At 32.7% G+C, this 25,136-nt stretch overlaps 2 protein-coding genes across 20 annotated transcripts in view; both read left to right on the top strand.

Annotated features, from left to right (window-relative positions):
- Window positions 1-25,136, top strand: part of LOC127698968 (bone morphogenetic protein 2-like) — a 198,131-nt gene that overhangs the window by 49,148 nt on the left and 123,847 nt on the right. The window lies entirely within an intron of this gene.
- The window catches only part of LOC127698930 (uncharacterized), a 162,525-nt gene that overhangs the window by 80,904 nt on the left and 56,485 nt on the right, over window positions 1-25,136 (top strand). For all 19 annotated transcript variants that reach the window (XM_052202683.1, XM_052202681.1, XM_052202674.1 and 16 more), the window contains 4 exons: window positions 2,316-2,444; window positions 5,246-5,314; window positions 8,149-8,237; window positions 9,323-9,463. In XM_052202683.1, coding sequence (XP_052058643.1) covers window positions 2,316-2,444; window positions 5,246-5,314; window positions 8,149-8,237; window positions 9,323-9,463 — 428 coding nt within the window. The remainder of the gene's footprint in view (window positions 1-2,315; window positions 2,445-5,245; window positions 5,315-8,148; window positions 8,238-9,322; window positions 9,464-25,136) is intronic.

Raw genomic sequence — 25,136 nt, 5'->3', positions numbered from 1 at the left:
TTGTAAATCTTACACACAAACAACTTTCCATTTCATCATGGTTTGCAATACAATGCTGTTTTTACTTTTCAACTGTTACAATAATCTTCTCTAAATCTATTTGGCCAAGTTTAACAAAACTTGGTCACAATCATCATCAGGGTATCTAGTTAAAAAAGATGTCTGGTGACCCAGTCTGCCAACCAACATGACCGACATTGGTAAAAATATAACCTATATGTATGAGTAAAATGCAAGATTTGTCTATTATCTTGAAAACTATAGATAGAGAAAATCTGACAGGGACAAAAATGTTCAGAATGTTGAGATTGTCATACAGTCTGATTTGGTCAAATTTGTCAAACAACTTCTTATAGGAGTTATTTAAAGATTGGCACCTATTAAAACGTTTAAACCCGCTGCATTTGTTTGCACCTGTCCTAAGTCAGGAACCTGATGTTCAGTGGTTGTCGTTTGTTGATGTGGTTCATAAGTGTTTCTCGTTTCTGGTTTTTTATATAGATTAGACAGTTGGTTTTCCTGTTTGAATGGTTTTTCACATAGTCATTTTTGGGGCCTTTATAGCTTGCTGTTCGGTGTGAGCCAAGGCTCTGTGTTGAAGGCCGTAGTTTGACCTATAATGGTTTACTTTTACAAGTTGTGACTTGGATGGAGAGTTGTCTCATTGGCACTCATACCACATCTTCTTATATCTACTTAAATGACAAAATTTACCTTTTTTTTTACTTTTGCCTATTATCTTGAAAAAAAAATAATAAATAGACAAGACAAGATCCACAAATAAGTCAAACATGGCCGAAATTGTGAATCTACTTCTTATTGCAGTTATTGCCATTTAATGACAACTTTTACCATTTTTTATTATGTTATTTGTCCATTAATATCTTGAAAACTTTGATAGCTAGGTAGAAATTTAAAAAAGCAAAAATGTTCCACAAGAACAAATATGTTAATGTTGCTGAAATTGTTGCTCAACTCTTTAAAGGAGTTAGTGCCCTTAAATGACATTTTTTTAACAATTTTTGGCGATTTTGCTTATCATCTTGAAAACTTTAATAGATGGATGAAAACTTTAAAAAACAAAAATGATCACCAATACAAAAAACACAAATGGGTCATCATAGATGAATTTGTCAGTTGTCTTCTTATTGGAGTTATTGCCCTTAGATAATTTTTTTTACACTTTTTTGTGTAATGGGGAAACTTTAGAAGGTAAGATAAACTGGAAAAAGAAAAAAATGATCAGCAATACCAGATCAACAAAAAGAGATTTTGGTCATGAATTATATTCTAGTCTACAATGGTGGAGAGTGTTCATTTTTGAAAATGAAATTGACCTATTTGAGCCACATACTGCAGACATTCAACATAGATTTAATCATGATAAATAAAGCAGGCGTGACATTTCATCTTGTGCACTCTTGTATTTATTTTTCATACATTCCATTCTTGGAAAAAGAATTTATGTAAAATTAATTTCATTTAATTAGTAAATTCAGTAAAAAGAATCGTAAGGATGAACACGGTATTTTAATTCCAATAAATCCTGAAAGATTACAAGAAAAAAACACTGCGAGTAATACTCCAGAACATGTTTATATGCAAAATTACTGGTAAATCCCCTTCTAAATAGTGCATCATGAAAGAAATATCAAAAATAAACACAATTTATTTTGCATTTGATCTGGTGATTTCAAGATAAAACACTGCCAGTAATACTCCAAAATAATAGAAAAAAAGAAGCAGGAACAGGAAACAATTTATAGCATAACCATTTATTGCAAAGAAATGTTTAGTTATTCATTAGTTTACTGACTAAGGGACAAATCTATGTACTAGGGTGAAAATCTTAAAGGTTCATGTATTATGTAAAAACATGATTGGAAGACCTACTCAATGGATGATTATCTTTATAAGAGAGTTTAAAACAAACAAAAAACACAACATTTCCTTCCACACTGATTATTAAGTTTTACAGTAGAAAATCCCATAGTGGACCGAAACATCCCAAAAAAGTGATGTTGAAACCAGGGGAAAAATAGACAATAGCTATTAGGTTCTAGTGTTAGATCAGCATTGAGGTTGACTTTAAATGCATGAGTGATCTGATATTCATTAGTTTTAACAATACTAATGGGTTATTTCACAATAGATACCTGCTTTATACCAACTACAGCATTTTTTTTTTAAATCAACTGAAAGTTTTTCTCCAGCTTCAGTTTAAAGGAATGTATTCCAAATGTAATTTGATATAGTGTTTCCTTATGTCAAGACTCTTTCATTAGCACAGTAATAGTAAATAAATGTTTTTGCAGGGTCATTTGAATTCCATTTTATGTGTACATTTTGACAAGAAGAGACTTATATCAGCTGGATTAGATAGGACTATCAGGTTATGGGATATCAGAAGTGGCAAAAGCATACACAAATTTTATGGCCACAAGGTAATGTTTTATTTTAAAGTGTAATTTTAATGACTCTCGACTAAAGTATGTTATAAACCATGCAACCACAGTACATAGATAAGATATTATGCAAATGATTTACATTTTATTTGTTTTACAAAATTTTGTTATAGTGATTAAGTGTCAGAGAACTTAAATATCATAAGGAGAAAATCTCATTAATCTGCCATTTTGTTTCAATGACTTCTAAATATCTTTAATGGTAGAGGAAATAGACTCATGAGTCCTTATATACACTCAGGAGATTGACAGATGGTATGGACACCTATCTATTGTTGAAGTCTGTATTTTGACCTTCAGATGTCTTCAGGGGTTTTTGTTTGTTTTATCTTATTGTTTTTCCTACACTGAAAGATGACAAGCATATACAGAACCAACTATGGTTAACCCTAACCAGGACAGTGGTGAAATTGCACAACTTAAGTACAAACTGTAGAAGTCATTTGGAAAGGGCTTGACTCATCAGATCAGCAGGAAGCTCATAAAACAACTGACAAAATACATAAAGTACCAATCTACTATGAGTACTTGCTTTACTCAAAGCTAATTATAACTTATAAATAAATCATGTTTTCCCAGATTATAATATCAATGTGCAGGGGCATAGCTAGGTATCCAATAAACTGTAGGCACAAATTGCGGCAGGGGTCTGGGGGCTGCTCAAGGCCCCCAGCAGGTCCAGGGCAGAGCCCTGGTAGTGGGTTTAGGGGGGCAAAGCCCCCTGACAGAAAACGGTTTTCAGCATTTTTGTTGCAAAATTTTGTGTACAAAAAAACATAAAATTTACTGGTAATTTTATCATAATATACATGAAGAAAAGTTCAAAGAATTATAAATAATTTTACAATAACATCTGACTGATGAATTTACGCAGTACAAACAGAAATCTAAAAAAAAGTATTTACAATATGCATTGCCCAGCGTAGATCAGCGTAGCCCTTCAATTAAACAGTACATCCTGTTTAGTATTTTCATATCTATTCCTTTCTGATTGAGGATAATTGATATATATATGTCAATTGATAGTACATTTTGACGATCCTTCATTAAAAAAATAGGCACGTATACACTGAGACTACTATATAATAATACTATCCTTTGAGCTAGGCATCGACCATTCATCTTTTGATTCTTAAACCTTCACTCTCCCCAGCCACACAAACACATACACACACAGTCGATGCCTAATGAAGCCAGAAGTTAGGTTCTGTTCATACTAACAAAATTCAAGAATTTCATATTTTCTGATATCCTGTACTGTAAAATTCCTACCTAAGGAATTTGAATAATTATGGTCATTACACGTTGATCTGAGAGTACTCGAAGTTACTGAAAGCTAGCTGATTGATTAATTGATTGCTAAACATCCAGTGGCAAATAGTTCATGCATGTTCAGGACAAAAACAAATGTACAATTAATACAACAGGTAGGTCCTGTAATAGGAGTCGTCCAGGATGAAGGTCTGGAAATTTGGAAATGACATTGGAAAATGAGAGTTTATTGGATAGGGACAGAAATTTTGCCTTTCAGCAGACCACCTACGGACCCCTCAATTAGTTGTTGCAAGTGTTCTTAACATGTAGAGAGCGTGGCATTCTCTCTACACTAGGCATTGGATTTAACGTCCCCATTCTGTCCAGACGTGACTGCGTATTCATACATCCCACACAGCTGAACGGACGCCCCACTTGGCAAGGGTTTTATTGTAGGTCGGATGAAGACCAAGTGGAAAGCTAGTTAAAAGCCAACAACAACTAATAAAAACAAATCATGCATCTAAGAATAAAATGTCAGGGTTTTGAGCATGTTGAGGTTCATTCATGCATTTGTTGATAGAAGTGAAATGATCAGAACCAAAGTTCTAATATAATGTACATACAATTCTATCCATTGAATACTCCATTCACTAAGGATGATAGACTAGTGTACAAATGACATTTGAAAATTAAAGAGTTTTGACGACTTCACATGCATTTACAGATAAAGTTGTCATTATTTTTTTATTTTTTTTAATAAAAAAAAATCATTTGTGAAAAAATTATGTGTAGGCACATGCCTAAAGTGCCTAATGGCAGCTACGACCCTACATTCTACAGATTAGTGTAAGATGTCATTAATAATCTGAGATAAACATGACCTTTTCCAAAGCCCAAATATAAGTATAGGCCGGATTTAGATCAATAAGTGTTCATAACAGTATAGTAATAAATATATAGTTATGTTTTAATTTATTGAAAACAAAATCAATCTTAGTACCAATAAAGATAGGATTCAAAGATCTAACAATGGTTTTGAATTGATAACCTTAAAGAAAAAGTTTATTCAAAGAATGAATAAGTTTCTACAGTTCGTATCTAAATTTACAGGCTTTATAAATATTTGCACAGTAGAAATTAGGATGTGCTATCCCATTTGTAATAAAATTTCCATAGGAACAGGCAAACTTCCAAATCAAATCTTTAAAAGAATTTCGTAACATTTTTAAGTTAATCTCTGAGTAGATCTGGAGCAAACCTGCTTAGTGTATTAAGGATGGCTGCCACTGTTGCTATTTATTTCAATGCTGCATATTTTTACCATGTGAGTGATTCAGGTTCCTAGGAGACTAGTTATATGATGATGAAAACAACCCATTATAAAACAAGAACTCTATTTGGGAATAATGTTTTAGATGATTAGTCATTTTGACTGAGATGAACAAGAAAAAAATCCTAAATCTTACAATTGTAAGTTAATTCTTTAATGTTAGCTGTTGATCAAGATTTTATTTATTTGTTAGGGAGGTATTAGATGTTTACAGTTTGAAGGGAACACACTACTTACAGGATCATGGGATACAACCATCATTGTAAGTACGTTAACAATAGAAATATATAATATATATGCATTGAAGGGAATATAAAGTTTATTTGTATCTGTTTCAATGTCTCATCTCCTTCTAAGGGTAACTGCCTTGTTCTGTTTAGTATTTGCAACTGATCGGCATTCTGCTCTTCTAAAATTGAATGGGATTTAATAGTTGATTTTGATGTAGTTTCTGTGTCACATATTGTAATCATCTTCTGGTTTATGTTCAGCTTATCACTTAACCACTTTGAGCACATTTTTAGCAAGGGCCAGGTGAGCTTTTCTCATCACTTGGCGTCCGTCGTCCGTCATCGTCGTCGTCTGTCGTCGTCGTCGTCGTTAACTTTTTACATTTTGAACTTCTTCTAGAGAACCACTAAATGGAATGAAACCAAACATGGCATGAATATTCCTTATGAGGAGCTGACAAAGTGGTGTTACTTTGTAGCCGATCCATTATCCAAAATGGCCGCCAGCGGGGGACTTCGTTTAACATAGGACCCTACGGACAATACATACAAATGTCTTCTTTTAGAGAACCACTGAATGGAATAAAACCAAACATGGCATGAATATTCCTTATGAGGAGTTGACAAAGTGTTGTTACTTTGTAGCTGATCCATTATCCAAAATGGCCGCCAGTGGGGGACTTCGTTTTAACATAGGACCCTATGGACAATACATACAAATGTCTTCTTTTAGAGAACCACTGAATGGAATAAAACCAAACATGGCATGAATGTTCCTTATTAGGTGCTGACCAAGTATTGTTACTTTGTAGCTGATCCATTATCCAAGATGGCCGCCAGTGGGGGACTTCTTTCAACATAGGACCCTTATGGACAATACATACAAATGTCTTCTTTTAGAGAACCACTGAATGGAATGAAACCAAACATGGCATGAATGTTCCTTATGAGGTGCTGACCAAGTGTTGAAACTTTGAAGCCGATCCATCATCCAAGATGGCCACAAGAGAGGGACTTAGTTTAACATAGGACCTAAGGGAAATACATACAAATGTCTTCTTTTAGAGAACCACTAAATGGAATGAAACAAAACATGGCATGAATGTTCCTTAATAGGTGCTGACCAAGTGTTGTTACTTTCTAGCCAATCAATCATCCAAGATGGCTGCCAGCGGGGGACTTCGTTTAACATAGGACCCTATGGACAATACATACAAATGTCTTCTTTTAGAGAACCATAGAATGGAATGAAACCAAACATGGCATGAATGTTCCTACTGAGGTGTTGACCAAGTGTTGTTACTTTGAAGCCGCTCCATCATCCAAGATGGCCCCCAGAGAGGGACTTAGTTTAACATAGGACCCTATGGGAAATACATACAAATGTCTTCTTTTAGAGAACCACTGAATGGAATGAAATAATACAAGGCATGAATGTTCCTTATGAGGTGCTGACCAAGTGTTGTACTTTGTAGGCGATCAATCATCCAAGATGGCCGCCAGTAGGGGACTTAGTTTAACATAGCACCCTATGGACAATACATACAAATGTCTTCTTTTAGAGAACCACTAGATGGAATGAATTAAAACATGGCATGAATGTTCCTTATGAGGTGCTGACCAAGTGTTGTAACTTTGTAGGTGATCAATCATCCAAGATGGCCGCCAGCGGGGATTTAGTTTAACATGGGACCCTATGGGAAATACGTACAAATGTTTTCATTTAGAGAACCACTGAATCGAATGAAACCAAACATGGCATGAATGTTCCTAATGAGGTGCTGACCAAGTTATATTACTGTGTAGCAAATCTATCAACCAAGATGGCTGCCAACGTGAGGACTTAGTTTAACAAAGGACCCTATGGGAAATATATACAAATGTCTTCTTCTAGAAAACCGCTTAATGGATTGAAACCAAATGTGGTATGAATGGTTTTTTTTTAGGTGCTGACCAAGTGTTGTTACTATGTAGCTGATTTGTCATTGTCCTTATAAAGTAATTTTCAACAATTTCGATGAATTTATTGGTAATATCTGTAAACTTTACAAAAGTCTTCTGCTCTGGATTAAATTACAGGGCCAATATAAAAACCAAATTTGGCCTCAATCATTATTAGGGTATCTCTTATGATTTTAATCTATTTTTACATGATTTCCAAAACCAAAGTAGAATCTGGTGAGCAACACAGGCTCTTGAGAGCCTCTAGTTCTTCAATTCATAGATCTTTCTGTTTTCCCCCCTGATTCATTCTGGAGTAACATGTGGGCGTGCTATTTGCCCATGCATTTTTCTTGGTTGCTTATGTTTCTGTTCTCCTTTAAATCCTGGGTTTAAAAAAAAAAAAAAAAATGTTTGCTTTTTTTAAAATATGTACTACTTTCTGATATGTTCTTTCTAACCAGGCTTGAAATAGTAGTATTTTACGTAGAACATAGAGGTTCTAATAGAGTAGTATTCACCTTGGCTGAGATGATTTATCATTTAGGACTGTATTAAAATGCATTAACAAAAAATTACCTCTTTATTTATTGTGCAGGAGTACCATTAATTATAGAAATGAGAATATGTAGTATTATTGCCAATGAGACAACTAAATTTGTTTATGTTCAAAACTGAAAAGTTTTGATGAATCTCCTGTAATTGAATTCTCACTGATATCCTTGATATCAATTGTTAACTCATGGTGGTAAACCCTCATCCCTACATATATTGGTCTTATGGACCTTGAAATATGTCACACTCAGTTATCATAGAAGTTTGAAGTATGTCAAAGTTTAAAATTAAAGTTTGATTTAAGATTACTAAGGTTGCTATGAAACTGTCCCAACTAGTTCTTTATAATATTTTTTTATTTGCTTTTCAGGTGTGGGATTTGCGTACATTTGAGAAAAGGACAGTCCTTGCCAAACATACAGATTGTGTTTCATGCTTATATATTGGGCCAGAATATATGTATGTTATTAATTGTTGTAATATAAAAGCTGTATATTTAAAACAAAGGAATTTATTAAAACATAATTTGACAAAAAAGACTTGGAAGGTTCAGTATGATGATGATGATGATGGATGGCTGCTTAATGTCCAGTGGCAAATTAATATTCATATTCAGGACCAGAACATGTTAATGTAATATGAATATTAACCCTGCTTTGTACTAGACAGACACACTGAGCCAGATTTTAAACGTGCTAGTTCACAAGGTGACAGTCCCCAGGAAGACATTTCACCTTACCCAGACACATTATTCTGACTTTGATTCGGCCAGTCTTTGCTTCTACTCCTAAATGCCCTGTACTTAGCAGAGATGCAGCACATACCAATTTCAAAGTCTTTGGTTTGACCAGGCCGGGATTCTAACCCACGACCTCCTGCACTTGAGGAAAACTTTAAGCAAAATTAGTTAAAGAAGACTCTTTCAGTATTCTTGTGATATATCTGGTCCCCATGATAGGTGCACCATGGTATAGATTATAATTGTTACAACATTGTTAGGTAAATTCATAATACATTCCAGTATAAAAGTTTCATTATCTGAGTTATCTCCCCTTACATGGCAAAGTTGAAAAAATTGAATCATACAAATAATATTCTGTATTTGTATTTGTTAAACAGTCGCATGAATATAACAAATTAGTGACATTCTTCTCCAAAATTTGCACATTTCATTAAAGATTTAGACAAATTGTTTTCTGCTATTTTACAATCCCAAGATGGCGGAAGACTGCCTTAAGTGGTAACAATTAAGTAGGCAGTCAACAGGTGTACAGGTCTATAGTTGACAATTTAATGTTAACAGTTGACAAAAACTGTGAAATGAAATTATTAAATTTAATTAATACCAAAAATAATTATTATGGTGGTTGACAGTCAACAGGCCAAAATTAAAATGTAAAATTGTCTACCCTTTGGAAAAGTTATCAGAATATTGATATCTTTTTCAAACCTTCATGGAATGTCAGTAAACTTTTACAGAAGCTTTTTCATAATAATTTCATTCTATTTGTTTTACTTCTTACATATGTTGAAATTTATTACAGTATTTCTGGATCATATGATAAAACTGTTCGGGTATGGTTTAGACAGACATTAATCCAGTGGAAGGTGATCAGAGGTCATACAGCAGCAGTTAACAGTGTGTCATGTGATGGAGACTATTTTGTATCAGGGTCCAGTGATATGTGAGTTATACAGGCTATCATCTCAATTTGTGTTCAAATATATGTGTAATGGTTGCTTGAAATTATTTAGAAAGGCTTAGTGGGGCAAGAATTTATTATAATAAATAATAAAATATCCTTTTGCGATATAGCTATAATGTAAGGTAAATGAAACGCACGTCTGGCATACAAAATTATAAACCTGGTATCTTTGATGAGGTTTTTTATTCACAGAATTTGCAGAAAATATGTCTATTCTAACAGTTTTTACCCCCTATCTCCTGTAGCAACACAGTGCAGTGGACAAGAAAATACCAAGTATTTCTCCATCTGGTCTTGTTAGCTCTATCCCAAGTGTAATTGTTTCAAAAGTTTTATGAAAATATATCAAAGTTGGAAAGTTCTGCCAGCTTTCTGATACTTTGAATTAGTAGCGAGGTTTGCTTAGCTCGACAGTGCTACTTTTTTGTTGGAACTATTGCCCTTGGACAGATAAGATATGGGCATCAGCAGGGGACATTGGAATGTTATTCTTTCATTATGAATACTTTACTTCCAGAACATAATAAGTAGTAAAATTTATATACAGTATGTGGAAATGGATTCAATTTTCAAACTCCTAATTTAAACTTTTATTTAAAAAGCAGATGCAACTTGGAGAGATTGACCATTTGTCATAACATAAGGGTCCCACAACCCATATTGGTTCAGTTGCTTCTATACATTTTTAGCTCACCTGGCCCAGAGGGCAAAGTGAGCTTTTCTCATCACTTGGCATCTGTCGTCCTCTGTCGTTGTCCGTCGTCGTTAACTTTTATAAAAAACTTCTCCTCTGAAACTACTGGGCCAAATTTAACCAAACTTGGGTCACAATCATCATTGGGGTATTTAGTTTAAAAATTCTGTCTGAGGACCCCGACTGCCAACCAAGATGGCCGACATGGCTAAAAATAGAACATAGGGGTAAAATGCAAGTTTTGTCTATTATTTTGAAAACCGTTATAAATAAAGAAAATCTGACAGGGCAAAAATGTTCAGAATGTTGAGCTCTACCAATTGTTCATATATGTCAAAACACTCAGATGACTTTTTCTAGGAGTAATTGCCCTTAAGGCGAGGTATACATAATTGCACACCTCTAGTGGAATTTGGGATAAAAAACGTGCGTCTTTAGTTACGTGAGTTATCTCCCCTACTCCAAGATAGGAAAAATGGGCACATGAAAGAGAAATGACTTCGTCCGGTCTATCACGAATCCAAACAAGTATTCCTGTGCTATCTCAAAACTTCTAAGAAATTATCAGAATGACTTCAATCAGAAATCTGAGTATCTATTGTGAGTTAGTCTGACTTTATTACCACTGTTTTTGTTTTAGATTCGCAGGAGCAGGTACACAATACGACTCATGTTTATTTCAACAAAGAGTAAAAATGCCTAATAACAAAATTATAACCAAATAAACAAATAAACCAGTGACAATTCTGCTTCTATTCATATCAAATTCATTGAAATCAAACCAGAATTGACCCCACATTATTTTTTGAAAAACCATAGTTTTGAATGAAATTCACAGTGTATCGTAAAATTGTAGGTAACGAATAATTATATTGCATGTGAATTTGTGTGTTGAACTAGAAAGACATGGCATTAACGTTTTTTATGCAATTGAAAATTTTAGGACATGCCAGTGATTTATATTTATGTAAAACATATAAAAGGTAATAGACCACAACATTTATAAGTCGAAGAACAAAGCCAACAGCAAACAAAAAAAAACCATCAGATTCCGTCCACAAAAAATTACACAGAAACTAAGAATTGAGCACTATAACATTTATCTCAGAAAAAGTAAAATCTATGTCATCCAAATCTCAATTTCATGTTGCAGAAAATAAACATTTGTCTTCTATTCCGTCCGCAATTTTTGGTGAAATTAAAATCTAAATTTAGTACCATGGTTGAAACTGAAACTACACATGTATTATAAAGATAGAACATGTTATTATTTTCTTTATCAAATTCCAATTTCGAAGGGATAGCTGTTTTTCTTTTGTTATGCTTTTGTGTATCATTCAGAAGTAGTGAATACAATTTTGAAATAAAATTTTTCTTCTCAAGTCTCAATTGAAGATTATGATAGAATAGAGTATAAGAGTATAAGGTAGGGGAAGAAGGGGGAAGGGCGAAGAAAATAATGTATACAATGTCGGGGCCTTTTATAGCCGACTATACGGTATGGATTTATCTCTTTGTTGAAGGCCGTATGGTTGCCTATAATAATTGCTTACATCCACTTCATTTAAGATAGCTGGGGTGTCTAAATGTTGGACGATAGATATTTCTTAAACTTCTTGGTGAATGTAATTTCAAATTTCAATATAAAAACTGGGAATCACCGACCTTATTTTTTCGTAAAAATACAATGAAATTAACGAAATTTGGGTTATTTTATATTGTTTTTATAGGGGAAACTTAAGTTTTCCTTATTGAGGACACATTAAACGATAGAATTGGCTAAAATTCGATGAGAGAATTTCTTTTCATTAATACTTCTGAAATATCAAATAAGAATAGGGGTCACAGCCTTATTTTCTTAAAAAAATCCCCCAAAATTTTAAATATACTTTACAACACTTAATTTTTTTATAGTTCAATCTTTAAATTATAAGTTTTAGGTATTTTGTTGTAAGTTGATTGATACTCTTGGCAAAATATTTTTAAAACAAAAAAGTATTTTTGTAACTTGACCAGAACGTACACTCAGAAAAAAACACCCAATCTACCTTAAACTGTGGTAAATAGTTGTCTCATTTGCAATCATACCACGTCTCCTTATTTTTATATTATATTAACAAAAAAGCTAAAAAATTCATTTGCAGTTAAACAGGCACAATTCATATGGCACTACACTAGGTAAACTCATATAGCAGTCTCCTTGCATTACACTAGGAACATTCTAATAAAATTACACTAGATACATTTTTTTTTAGCATCATCATTCTCATAACATTGCCCTTGTTACATTCTTATAGCATTACATCAGTACATTTATAGCATTACACCAGTCCATTTATAGCAAATCACCATACACAAAGCTTTAGCATTACACTATACTCAAAGCTATAGCATTACAGTATACACAATGCTAAAGCATAACACTGGGAATTACCTTAGCTACGGGAAGTTATATCAAAAACTCCGATCTGTTGAATTTGCTGAAATTCATATGCAGGTTCTTCTTTTGACCTTTAATATTACAGGCATAAAAATTCTCAAGATAATATGCAGATGCAGTTTTTGTCGAGCCTGCGACTTTTGTCGCAGAAAGCTCGACATAGGGATAGTGATCCGGCCGCGGTGGCGTTAACTAACTTCTTAAAAGCTTTATATTTTAGAAGGTGGAAGACCTGGATGCTTCATACTTTGTATATAGATGCCTTATGTTATGAAGTATCCGTCTGTCACATGTCCATTGTCCTTGACCTCATTTTCATGGTTCAGTGACTACTTGAAAAAAAAGTTAAGGTTTTTTGTAATGTTAATTTCTCTCTTATTATGAGTAATAGGATAACTATATTTGGTATGTGCGTACCTTGCAAGGTCCTCATGCCCGTCAGACAGTTTTCACTTGACCTCGACCTCATTTCATGGATCAGTGAACAAAGTTAAGTTTTGGTGGTCAAGTCCATATCTCAGTTACTATAAGCAATAGGTCTAGTATATTTGGTGTATGGAAGGATTGTAAGGTGTACATGTCCAACTGGCAGGTGTCATCTGACCTTGACCTCATTTTCATGGTTCAGTTGTTATAGTTAAGTTTTTGTGTTTTGGTCTGTTTTTCTTATACTGTATGCAATAGGTCTACTATATTTGGTGTATGGAATGATTGTAAGGTGTACATGTCCAACTGGCAGGTGTCATCTGACCTTGACCTCATTTTCATGGTTCAGTGGTTATAGTTAAGTTTTTGAGTTTTGGTCTTTTTTTCTAATACTATATGCAATAGGTCAACTATATTTGTTGTATGGAAGGATTGTACATGTCCTCATAGAAGTTATTACCCTTAAATGATGATGATCTTTTATTCATATTTGCACTTTTGGCAAAAACCATTGTAAATAAAAACTGTAAACAACAGAGTGATCAGCAAAAAAGAAAATTTAGTCATGAATTATATTATTATCATTGATGTTGTTGGAGAGTGGCCATTGTTGAAGATGCACCTAGACTCACAGGACCTCTTAAGGTGGCAGAAACCAGTTATTTTACAATAAATCTTTAGAATTTCATGGATTTATGATTTAATTTTCCTGAAAAATCATTCAAGCTAATATGCAAATATAATTTATGGTTTCAAATAACTAAGATGTGTGCATGCTTATGTGAATATATAGAAAACCTGTAGATTTGGATGTCTGTCCAGCATGGAGATTTTAAAATTTATAAATGCATTGCAAATAATGCAATAAATATGATGCCCTGATACAAATCAATTCCTCACCTTCAGAATCCTGCTAATACCAAGCAAGAATTTTAGGCAAATTTCAAGAGATAAATGATATTCAATGAATTAGAGCCTTGTCCACACCTATCCCAACCATCAAAATCTCAAGATATTTTTGTTTACATAAAACTGAATTTTTTTCCTACTTTGATTGGATGAAATCAAGAGAGGAGACCCCAATTTTGACTTCTGATTGGTCCCATATGTGAAGGAAATCCCCAACCTGTATATGCAACTACTTACAACTGTAGTACAGTAGTCTAGAATTTACATTCATTTGTTTTTGTCAGTCAACATGATGCAATTATATATTTCATTACTTAACTTTAACAAAATTTCTGCATGGGACACATGTTCTGGTACACCAAAACTGGTACCTGCCACCAAAGCATCTAGTTGTGGAGGTGCACTCACTGTGCACCCCTTTTAGATCTGTCCCTGCTCACCTGCATGGTTCATTGATCAATACTAAATACTAAAGTAATACATTTATCTTGAATAAAATTGAGAATGGAAATGAGGAATATGTCAAAGAGACAACAAACCGACCAAAGAGCAGACAACAGCTGAAGGCCACCAATGGGTCTTCAATGCAGCGAGAAAATCCCGCACCCGGAGGTGGTCCTCAGCTGGCCCCTAACTAAAATTGTGTGCTAGTTCAGTGAAAATGGACGTCACACTAAACTCCAAAACATATAAATGAACTAAACGTACTAGACTAACAAAGGCCAGAGGCTCCTGACTTGGGACAGGCGCAAAAATGCGGTTGGGTTAAACATGTTTTGTGAGATCTCAACCCTAACATATTAAATTATAATCAATTTAGCATGTAAGACATTTCAATCTTGTTTGTTTTTAAATTCATAAACAGTTTGATGTTGAGAAGGTTTTTTCATGCCACATACACTTTTCTTTTTCTTTTTAAAAATTTTTCTTTATCTAGAAATGAAGAGATGCTCAACTCTAGGTTACAAGAGGGCAATTATTCGTAATGCATTTTCCATAGGGTACCAGTGGTGTTCCGTACTCTTTTTTTTTGAAGACTACACAAACTAGGGAAAAACGGGTAGCAGTTCCTGTTACTAGAAATGCCAGTGTTGCATTACAACCAAAAAGATATATATGGTCATGCGGCAAAAATTGACTTAAAATGCAGTTGAAAAAGATCGTCTATTTTTTTCGCTTAATGAAAAAAGCATATTTTTAATGGCCCCGACGTGCAGAAATGGAAGATATTTTCTATACTTTGCAAAATGTGAATTTGATTTTCTGTTAAACTAAATGGTAATGCAAAAAATTTTCTAAAATTAAGTGCCCGGGCCAAATGAAGCGCTAGGGTCTATCTAGCTCATATCAAATCTTCAAAACATTATCTGATCACTCACTGAATTTAGAGAATTATTTATTGCCCATCCATCAGGCCAAAAATTTGAACTGATTTTTTTACCAAATACGGTACTGTTCAAAAAGACATGAAGATAATGTTTATTTACTACCCTAATTTTTCAAAGGTCATCCAGCACTGATCATATTGCCGACAAAACTGTTCTGATATGGAAAAGCTACATAGAATTTTGAAGAATGGCTTTAAATGAAATAATTTCTTGAAAAAATACGTTTTTGAATCAGACTAAAGTTTTTCCAAATTTCAAATATATGATAATATAACTACTTTGGCAAGAAAAAATATTCTTGAACTACAATATTCAATGCCAAGATTAATTTTTCTACTTTGCAATTTAACTAAATCGTTGGTGTTTGCTTAGGGGCACTTTTTGCCAATTTTCATCAAATTTGCTTTTTGCTAGAAAATCAACTGAGTCACGATCATTATGTTTAAAAACCAAAATGTATCTCCAAATTCAAGATATATACATACTTTTCCCAATGAAAACAGTAGATATCACAATAACGTTCTATTCTCTTTATACTGTGTCGACATTCGAGCCCACCCTAGTTTCAAATATGGAAATCTTTACAAATAGGAAACAGACTATAGCTTGAATGCACGTTGATGAAAATTCCATTTGACACCATTAATTACCGTTTTGCATTTTTTCCAAGCAAAATGACTGTTTTTAACATTTTTTAAAACCTTATTAAAAAAAAATGTCATTTTCCTATAGGTTACAAGAGCACAATTATTCGTAATGCATTTTCCATAGGGTACCAGTGGTGTTCCGAATTTTTTTTCTCAAAGACTACACAAACTAGGGAAAAACAAGAAGCAGTTCCTGTTACTAGAAATGCCAGTGTTGCATTACAACCCAAAAAATATATGTGGTCATGCGGCAAAAATTGACTTAAAATGCAATTGAAAAAGATCGTCTATTTTTTTCGCTTAATGAAAAAGGCATATTTTTTATGGCCCCGACGTGCAGAAATGGAAGATATTTTCTATACTTTGCAAAATGTGAATTTGATTTTCTGGATTTTTTAAACCTAATTGGATAAGCTTTCGATTAAAATTAATTCCAATTCTGTATCATCCAATCAGAAGCCGTACAGGATTCTATTCTGAGTACCATCTTGGGGTAAAAAACTTGCCGGTAAAATGTAAACAAATAATTGCGCTCTTGTAACCTCTAGGCATAATTATTATTATTTATTGCCTCCCTTTGAATATTAGTTTGTTTGAATTTGAGAAACCATGAATACGGGAAATACAAATTAAAACAAAATTATATGAAATAAAATTTCGGAAATTATTGTGTACATTTATTATTGTGAATCCTTGACAACTATCAAAAATGAGAAATCTTTTTAATGTGATTGCAAAAATATCATGACAGATAAACACTACTGAAATTAGGAATGCAAGTTTTTATTATTACGAACATGATACTGACACATTTTTCACATTAATGAAATCATCTCAATAATTTCTGAATTTATATAAACCAATTTAACAATTTTGGCATAGCATTTACTTCATTGTCCTCAGCAGTGGGTCAGCTTTCAAAATTTGGTCCATTTTACACAGATGACAACATGGACAATATAGACTCCATTACTATATAACACTAATAATAGTCTCTTAAATTGCTTTTCCTTGGCCTATTGAGACCAAATATTCTAAGATACTCAGTCTCATCTGTATACTAGAACAACTATTCAGTTTTACAAACTTTTTATAGACCCCAAAAAATTACCAGAAAGAACATATTTTTGCAATTATACTTTTCACATATTAATCTGGCCTATCATTCAATACCACTGTCTTCACAACAGATACATTTAAAATTCATTTTCTGAAAGTTAAGTTTGTCAGAATTCTGTTACTTTAGTCAGTGAGTAACCAGGTGAGCATTACATGTTCTGCCAGAAAGAAAACACAACTACTGTTTACAGTCCTTGTCGTATAATTTATGTTTGCATGTGAGAAAAAGATCAGAAAGGTTTGCTTGTATTCCTATTGGGATGTTACTTCCTTACATTTTCTGTCAATTCTCAGCACATTCCTTAAGGTTTATTCCACATTTTTGCCTTAAAATTGATCATTTTTATTTTTATGTCAATCAATCATGCATGCAAATCAATTTATTTGGTGGGCAGAGTGGTTATTTTTATAAATTCTTATACGTCCATCATAGAAGTGGGGTATATATTGCAATCACCATGTTTATTCAAAAAATATTTTTGTCACACTTTTTACAGAAATTACTAAACAGAATGACTTATATTTGGTCAGCAGCTCAACAGTGGTGGGTTGTACTTGGTGAGCACTTTTTGGATCTGTCAAACAACTTTTCCAATACTTTGAATTACAAGTGGGAGTAAGCTTAGAATGACAGTGTGTGCATTCTTTTTACTCCTCCTTACAGAACAGATTCAATAGGGTTTTTTACCATGAAATTGCAATAATGTTATTACACACATTTAGTTTTGAGTTCACAGTATTTTTGATTTGTCTGCATGCAGTCAGAATTCTACCAAATTTTCTATGAATTTAAATAAAACTATTTTACTGGACTAAAATAATGTCTCCCTTTCATATGTAGAAGTCACTCTTGATGAAAAAAGGCAAAACAAACACATTCTAGTACTGAAAAGGTATTGTCTTTGCAAAAAAGAATATATAGTTACATGTTAAATGCATGGTAATATGAATATAAGGTTTTAGGGTGGACACAAAAATTAATAAATATTTGACCTTGACTTATTATTTGACCTTAAAGGTCAAAAATCATGGTCATCGTCTATATGTGACACATCATATTGAGATGCTGCACTGATGTGTCAAATATCAAAAGCTCATGTCAAAGGAGAAAAAAGTTGTGTATCAGACACGAAACTTGTAAACAAAAAAAGTATTTTGACCTTGAGGTTAAAGGTCATGGTCATTTAAAGTTCATTATGATATATGAAATGGGACACTAATCTTATTATAATACACCTTGATGCCAAATATCATAAGCCAGTGTCAAAAGATTAAAAGTGTTCATGTTTAAATACACAGATTATTGAGAAATATTCTGTTGCCATGATAACAGTGTAAGAGAGCCTGGCATAAAAATCATAAAATTTGTAGCACAGATGTAAATCCTTATATGAATATTGAATACATTTAAAAAAAATCACTTTTTAGACCTGTAAGCTCCATAATATAGGATACTCAAACTACTATATTCTGTCAATTTTTCGAAGGAAAAATAATGCTTGTTGTAAGAATCAATTCAAATACCAGCTGATCATAACCATATCTAGTATATTCAGAGCAACAGAAATGTGACATTTTAGTAGAATTTTTTGGAAATTATGACTTTTCCATTAGATGGCACTGCAAAATCTAGAATAGCATCAGATCAAATTTTAAAGTGATAATATTTTTTTCTATTGACTATCATAACATATGTGCAAAATTTCATTACATTTGGTTGACATGTCATGTTGACCCACTAATAAGCCTTTTGCATGGTTCTTTGAAGACTGGGTGTTAATAAGTATAGAGACAGAATAAGGATCATTTCATCATGAACAGAAAATAATTACCCAAACTGTAACGATAAGAGTATGATAAGGTCTATAAAATTAGATAAATTGAAAAGTAAAACTGGGCAGAAATAATAATAAATACAGATTAAGCCACCCTGTACAGACCCTCACACTAGCATAGGTACTTATATTTTTGATTTTTGATGTAGAATCTATTTGCTGAAAGGTCAATCTTATAATTTTAGAATAATTTCAAATAATTATAGAATAGATGTCTATTTCTTGTCATTCTTAAATTGAAGAAGTGCAAATTATTCTATTTTAAGAAAAGGTACATATTTGCAATTAACCTAAGGATAAATTCATTTCTACAATTGATATGTTTTGATGTCAACACTGAATTGTCATTAATCAAAGGCTTTAAGATTATTCTGTTTAAAAAAAACCCTACATTCAAGCATTTAATGTAGGTTGAATTTTGTTTTAAATTGATTTAAAAGTTGTGTTTGTAATTCTTCAATAAACAAACAAATTTTTAGATACTAGAACAATATAATTTGAAATCAATTGAAGTTTTTTTTTAGAAAAAGATGGTTGTAAGCTGATTAGTTAATGACTAAAAATTTTTAGTTTTAATTTACAAAAAAAAGATTGAAGTCATGAATTATATTCTAGTCTACAATATTGAAGAATGTACATTGTGAAAGTTGCACATAGACCTAGGTGAACAACACAGGCTACTTATATGTGATTTAAAAGACAATCTCAAATTGTGGCTCAATAAACTAAGGTCTGGTTTAAATTGTATTTTGCATCTAGAACAATTGCAATTATACAAAAAATGTTGAAAAGTTAAAAAGATATGAATCTTATAGATTGAAGTTTTAACTAGTTTCATTTTATTGGTCTACAATTACTTTTGAGTGCACATTCAGTTTATTTGAAGGTGAATGAAACTGTGTTTTAGCTTTTTTAAGAAGCTTTTTCAAGAGTTTATAGCATGGCTGCTTTCTAGTTATCCCCCTTTATACAGTTTATTTTATCACCAGTAAACTGTAGTAACTGTTATTCTTTCTCATCTGTTAGGTGATCTAGATTTTACTAATTGACTGTTTAGAATAGTTAGATTTTTTAAAACATAGAAAGATTAAGAGAAAGAATTTCTGATAACAGTTTCTGAATTGCCTGCAACAACAGTTGTAGTAAGTGAGATGTAGGAATGCTAATTCCATTGCACTGTTCAAGTAAGGAATAAAGTACTGTAGTTGAAGAGTTTCACCATTAATTGATGATTTGACGGTGGCACATACAGTTTTTACTTGCAACATGTAGCGAAGCTAGTAAAATGAATATTTGCGACCATCAATTCAAAATTGACCTTGGCAGATCTTCAACTACAGCACTGTTATTTCTATTCTAATGCATTGCAAGAAGAAATTGTCCATATAAAGAGCATGTAAAAATGTATAAATTTAAGATAAAAAAGTTCCATGAAACTTCATGAATGATTTTGGTGCATTCACATCAAGGCAAAACATGACGTCATGATAAAGAAGAAGAGCATGTCAATCCACATTTTGTTTATAGAATAGTTGGCTTGAGGTCACTAGTCCGTCACTTCATTCTCATACTTTAATGATTTACTGGATCTTATGCAAATTTTTCAGAATTAGGTCAGTTTTTCATTTACAATGAGGAATTGGTCAATTGTATATTAAAGGTGTATAGATTTGCTATAAGGTGTAAATGTTTGTCAGGTGGGAGTTACTTTACCATGACCTCTTCATATTCCTCAATAATTAGGGCCCTGCCGAATGGCGGGTCGCCCTATAGTGATCAGTCTGTCCGTCCGTCTGTCTGTCCGTCCATAACAAATCGTGTCCTCTCTATATCTAGAGAACCGTTATGATTTCATACTTTATACTTGACATGTATATTAACCAACACCAGAGGGTGTGTCATAATGTTTGTACAACTTCCTATGTCAAAGGTCAAGGTCAAAAACTATGGTTTCAGTTGACAACCCCATGTCCTATGGTTTCAGTTGACAACCCCATGTCCTATGGTAAAGATTTTGTCCGCTCTATATCTTGAGAACCTTTATGATTTCAAAGTTTATACTTGACATGTATATTAAACAACACCAGATGGTGTGTCATAATATATGTACAACTTCCAAGGACAAAGGTCAAGGTCAAAAACTTTGGTTTCAGTTGACAACCCCATGTCCTATGGTAAAGATCGTGTCCTCTCTATATCTTGAAAACCGTTATGATTTAAAATGTATATTAACCAACACCAGAGGGTGTGTCATAATGTATGTACAACTTCCTAGGTCAAAGGTCAAGGTCAAAAACTGGTTTTCAGTTGACAACCCCATGTCCTATGGTAAAGACTGTGTCCGCTCTATATCTTGAGAACCGTTATGATTTTAAAGTTTAGACTTGACATGTATATTAACCAACACCAGAGGGTGTGTCATAATGTATGTACAACTTCCTAGGTCAAAGGTCAAGGTCAAAAACTTTGGTTTTAGATGACTACCCCATGTCCTATGGTAAATATACAAATTTTTTACCACACATTATTCACAGCGGGGCCCACAGAGATGGCTCCCATCTCAATGATGTCTAGTTATTGTTCAGTTTTTGCAATTGAATAGTTTTTAGCTCACCTGGACCAAAGGGCCAAGTGAGCTTTTCTCATCTCTTGCTGTAATCCTGTCATGCAATTACTATCTTTAAAGCACTAAGAAATTTGTTTATCCCCTTTAGGAATAATCTCCAAAATGCATTTTTGATAAATTATACATGGTCTTTATGAAGATTTTTCTTGAATCAGTTTAAAATTCTGCATAAGGCATAGTAACAAGATGAGTGTTACAGTTTCATATGAACCTTTAGTGGTATATGGGGCCTTATGTCAGTTTTTCTGCAGAAGGTAGGTGATTCTCTCTGTACTCTCCAGCTGCCTCCACCAATATGAGATGAATGCCACGATGTGGCCATTTAACACCAACAGTCAATCAATCAATCAATCTAGTGGTTTTTTCAAGGAACTTTGATACCATGCTATATGTAGAATACTTATATTTTTTCTGAATACCTTTCTGATCAATCAGAGATTTAGATGAAGGTCAATGCAAAAAAGTACTTCGTACACACAAAGCCAAACAAATTTATAAAGTTTAATTTCATTTCAATGGGTTCAAACTGCTACTTGTGGATTGCTAGGCCTTTAGAGTATCATCAGCTCAGTAGTCAGTGCTTTGGTACTTTCATGATCTATAGCATAGAGGTCATACCTTTCTTAAATTCTCCATTTATAAATTTATAAATTATTAAAAAACTACCCGGTAAGCTTTCAAATTAACTCCCTCAGGCAAAGTTGACCTTGATTGATTTTGCTATTCTTTTTACCTCCCTTTTGGTCTGATAGCTCCTCACATATTTAAGTACTAATAAATCCATGGTTTTCAAATTTCATATGAAGGTTAATCCTGAAAAGAGCTTTGGACACACCAAATTCATAGTGCTATTTTCATTTTAGAATCCTGAAAAAGTTCTTTCATCTTCCTGCTAAAGTAACTTCTAAGCAATGTTTTTATTTACCGTTGATATTGTTAGAAACTTTTGAATTTTGACCATTTGGTGCAGGGTTTTTTTTATGTTTCCATGAATATAGTTGAATTCATAAAAGGAAAACCATGTAAAATGCAACTATAATTCTGGTCCACAAAAATCTATGTAATATTGTGGAACCCAGTGTAAACAAATAGCAAATTGACATATAAAGAATGTTAAAATATAGATTTAATACAATAGATAGGTGACATGTAGAGCAGTCTCTACCAGTCAAATTATTAATGACTTCTGATTGGATATCACATGAGGTTATATTGACATCATATTATAGTTCCTGTTGTGTAAACCACAGACCACAAATTCTCATAACATCTGGAGTTTGTCACTCAAATAAATTATTTTATTAGTTTGCATCCAGTAGGAGATATAAACCCAGAAATGTTATCATTTATCAGCAAAAAGTTCAGGTTTGAGCATTTAAACTAGAAAAAGACAAGATAGTTCATTCATATTGCCTTACAGGCAACCAATCTGATGACAGAAAAATAGACTCAATTAAGATTTCATTCCAAATCCATTATTGAACTATGAAACATCTTCTGAAAGTGTTACTATATCTGGAAATTTGAGATAAAATAATGACACTATTCCTGTTTTATCAAAACTAAATGCTCATTTAATAACAAGAGAAAGATAAAATAATTATTTATTACTTCTATGTAAATCAGATGTAGTATCTCATAACACCCCTCAGATATGAGAAGACGTCACTACATCGATACATACAAAACATCAACCTAATACATACAAAACATCAACAGATAGATACATTGTTGGGGATGATTATTTTAAAACACATAATAGTCACCTTCCATATCTTGTTTGTTAAGCCTTCATCATAAAATTGTTTGAAAATTTTTGAATTTCCTTTTTAAAAGTAATCTCCAGACCTAAACCTTATCTCCTCTTTCTCCCTTTTTCACCATTATTTGTCTTTAAAGGGGCATAATTTAGCTGTTAAATTCATGTTCACCAATTTGACCCAAATTCTCATATTTGATTTATAACATACCGTTTAATAGATGAATATATGTGTAACCCATCTCAAGCTAAGGGGTTTAATTGAAGGTCACATGAATACACATTCAATGAGTTTGATTTATTTACTTGCAAGTGAATAATTCATCAGCGATGTTTCTTAGCTTATTTTGACAAAATTGAACTAAACTAAACTGGCTGCTAAAAACGAATTATTATTTCACTATTTCACCATTAACGATTAAACAAAAGAAAATCATATTTTTTTTCTATATCTCGTAGCTAATGCCCCTTTAAGGCAGTTGTTTATCATGTAAAAATGATAGTCAGCTCTTGTTTTTGTTACCAAATAAATAAGATCTGACAAAAAATAAAGCCTCTATAGTTGTTGGTTCCTCAATGCATTCCCTTGTGCTACAAAATTAGGTTTCTTGTGGAAAATTTTTGAAAATATTAAAGGCAAAGCCAAACTTTGAATAGTAAAACAGAGAACTTTGAATAGTCAAAAAGAGAAACTTTGTATAGTAAAAAAAAAAGAAACTTTGAATATTCAAGAAGAGAAACTAGGAATAGTCAAAAAGAGAAACTTTTTATAGTAAAAATGACCTGAACAATAAGATTTACATGGCCTATATCCTCAATTAAGCACTTATTGAAGTTATTACCCTTGCCTGATGATTTTACATTTTTTTGCAGGAACTATAATAGTCAGAGAAAACCTTTACAGTAAAAATGACCAGCAAAATAAAATCTACAAATAAGGGAAATGACTGAAATTGTCAATTCATGTCTTACAAAGTTATTGCCCTTGAAGGTTTTAATACCCATTTATTTGCATTTGTTTTTCAGAAACTATAGTATAAGAGAGAATCTTTAAGAACTAAAAGTGATCAGCAAAAAAATATTTATAAAGAAGTCAACATGATTTAAATCTCCAGTTGACCCCTTATATGAAATACAGTGGTATTGCCCTGAGAAGATGATTTTTCCCCTTACTTTATTTTTTTCCAAAAACTATTATATATAGAAAGAGAAATTGTAAATAGGGAAAATATCTTATAATGATCATCAAATAAATTAACATGGCCAATTTCAAAATTATTGTGATGTTTAAGTGAAAGCAAAAATCAATTCAAATGTGACTGGTTCTTTGTCACATTGATAAAACTAATTTTTAAAGTTATTTCTGTAATGTTTCACTATAATATGAAGAAAAGAGAGGTGGAGTATATGTCCATGAGACAGCAACAAAAATAACCAACAGATTTCTAAAGGGCTATACACAGTCTTAAAGAAAAGACAGGAGTCTATACAATATATCAAGTTCTAAATCAACCTAAGTCGAAAATAGTAGTGAATAAACAGATCTATCAAAAATCTGCCAGAAAATTTCCCAAATGACAAAAACATTAAGATATGACATAAAAAAAAAACCTGTTTCGGAGGAAGGCCTATGACTTGGAAGAGTCAAACGAAAAATAAGGTTGGATTAGGGTAATTTGAAGAGAATTGCCTTAAATATGACATTGCAGAAAAACATAACAGAAAAATCCAGTTTAAAGTAAAATCAATGTTTGAGTGCATATGTAAAAAGATAGATTTTAACTGCATACCCTTGCAAATTAGTATTCT

This window comes from Mytilus californianus, unplaced genomic scaffold (genome assembly GCF_021869535.1).
Source record: "Mytilus californianus isolate M0D057914Y unplaced genomic scaffold, xbMytCali1.0.p SCAF_4, whole genome shotgun sequence".
Classification (NCBI taxonomy): Eukaryota; Metazoa; Mollusca; class Bivalvia; order Mytilida; family Mytilidae; genus Mytilus; species Mytilus californianus.
The sequence above is the reverse complement of the archived record's forward strand: the minus strand, read 5'-3'. Positions and strand labels throughout refer to the sequence as shown.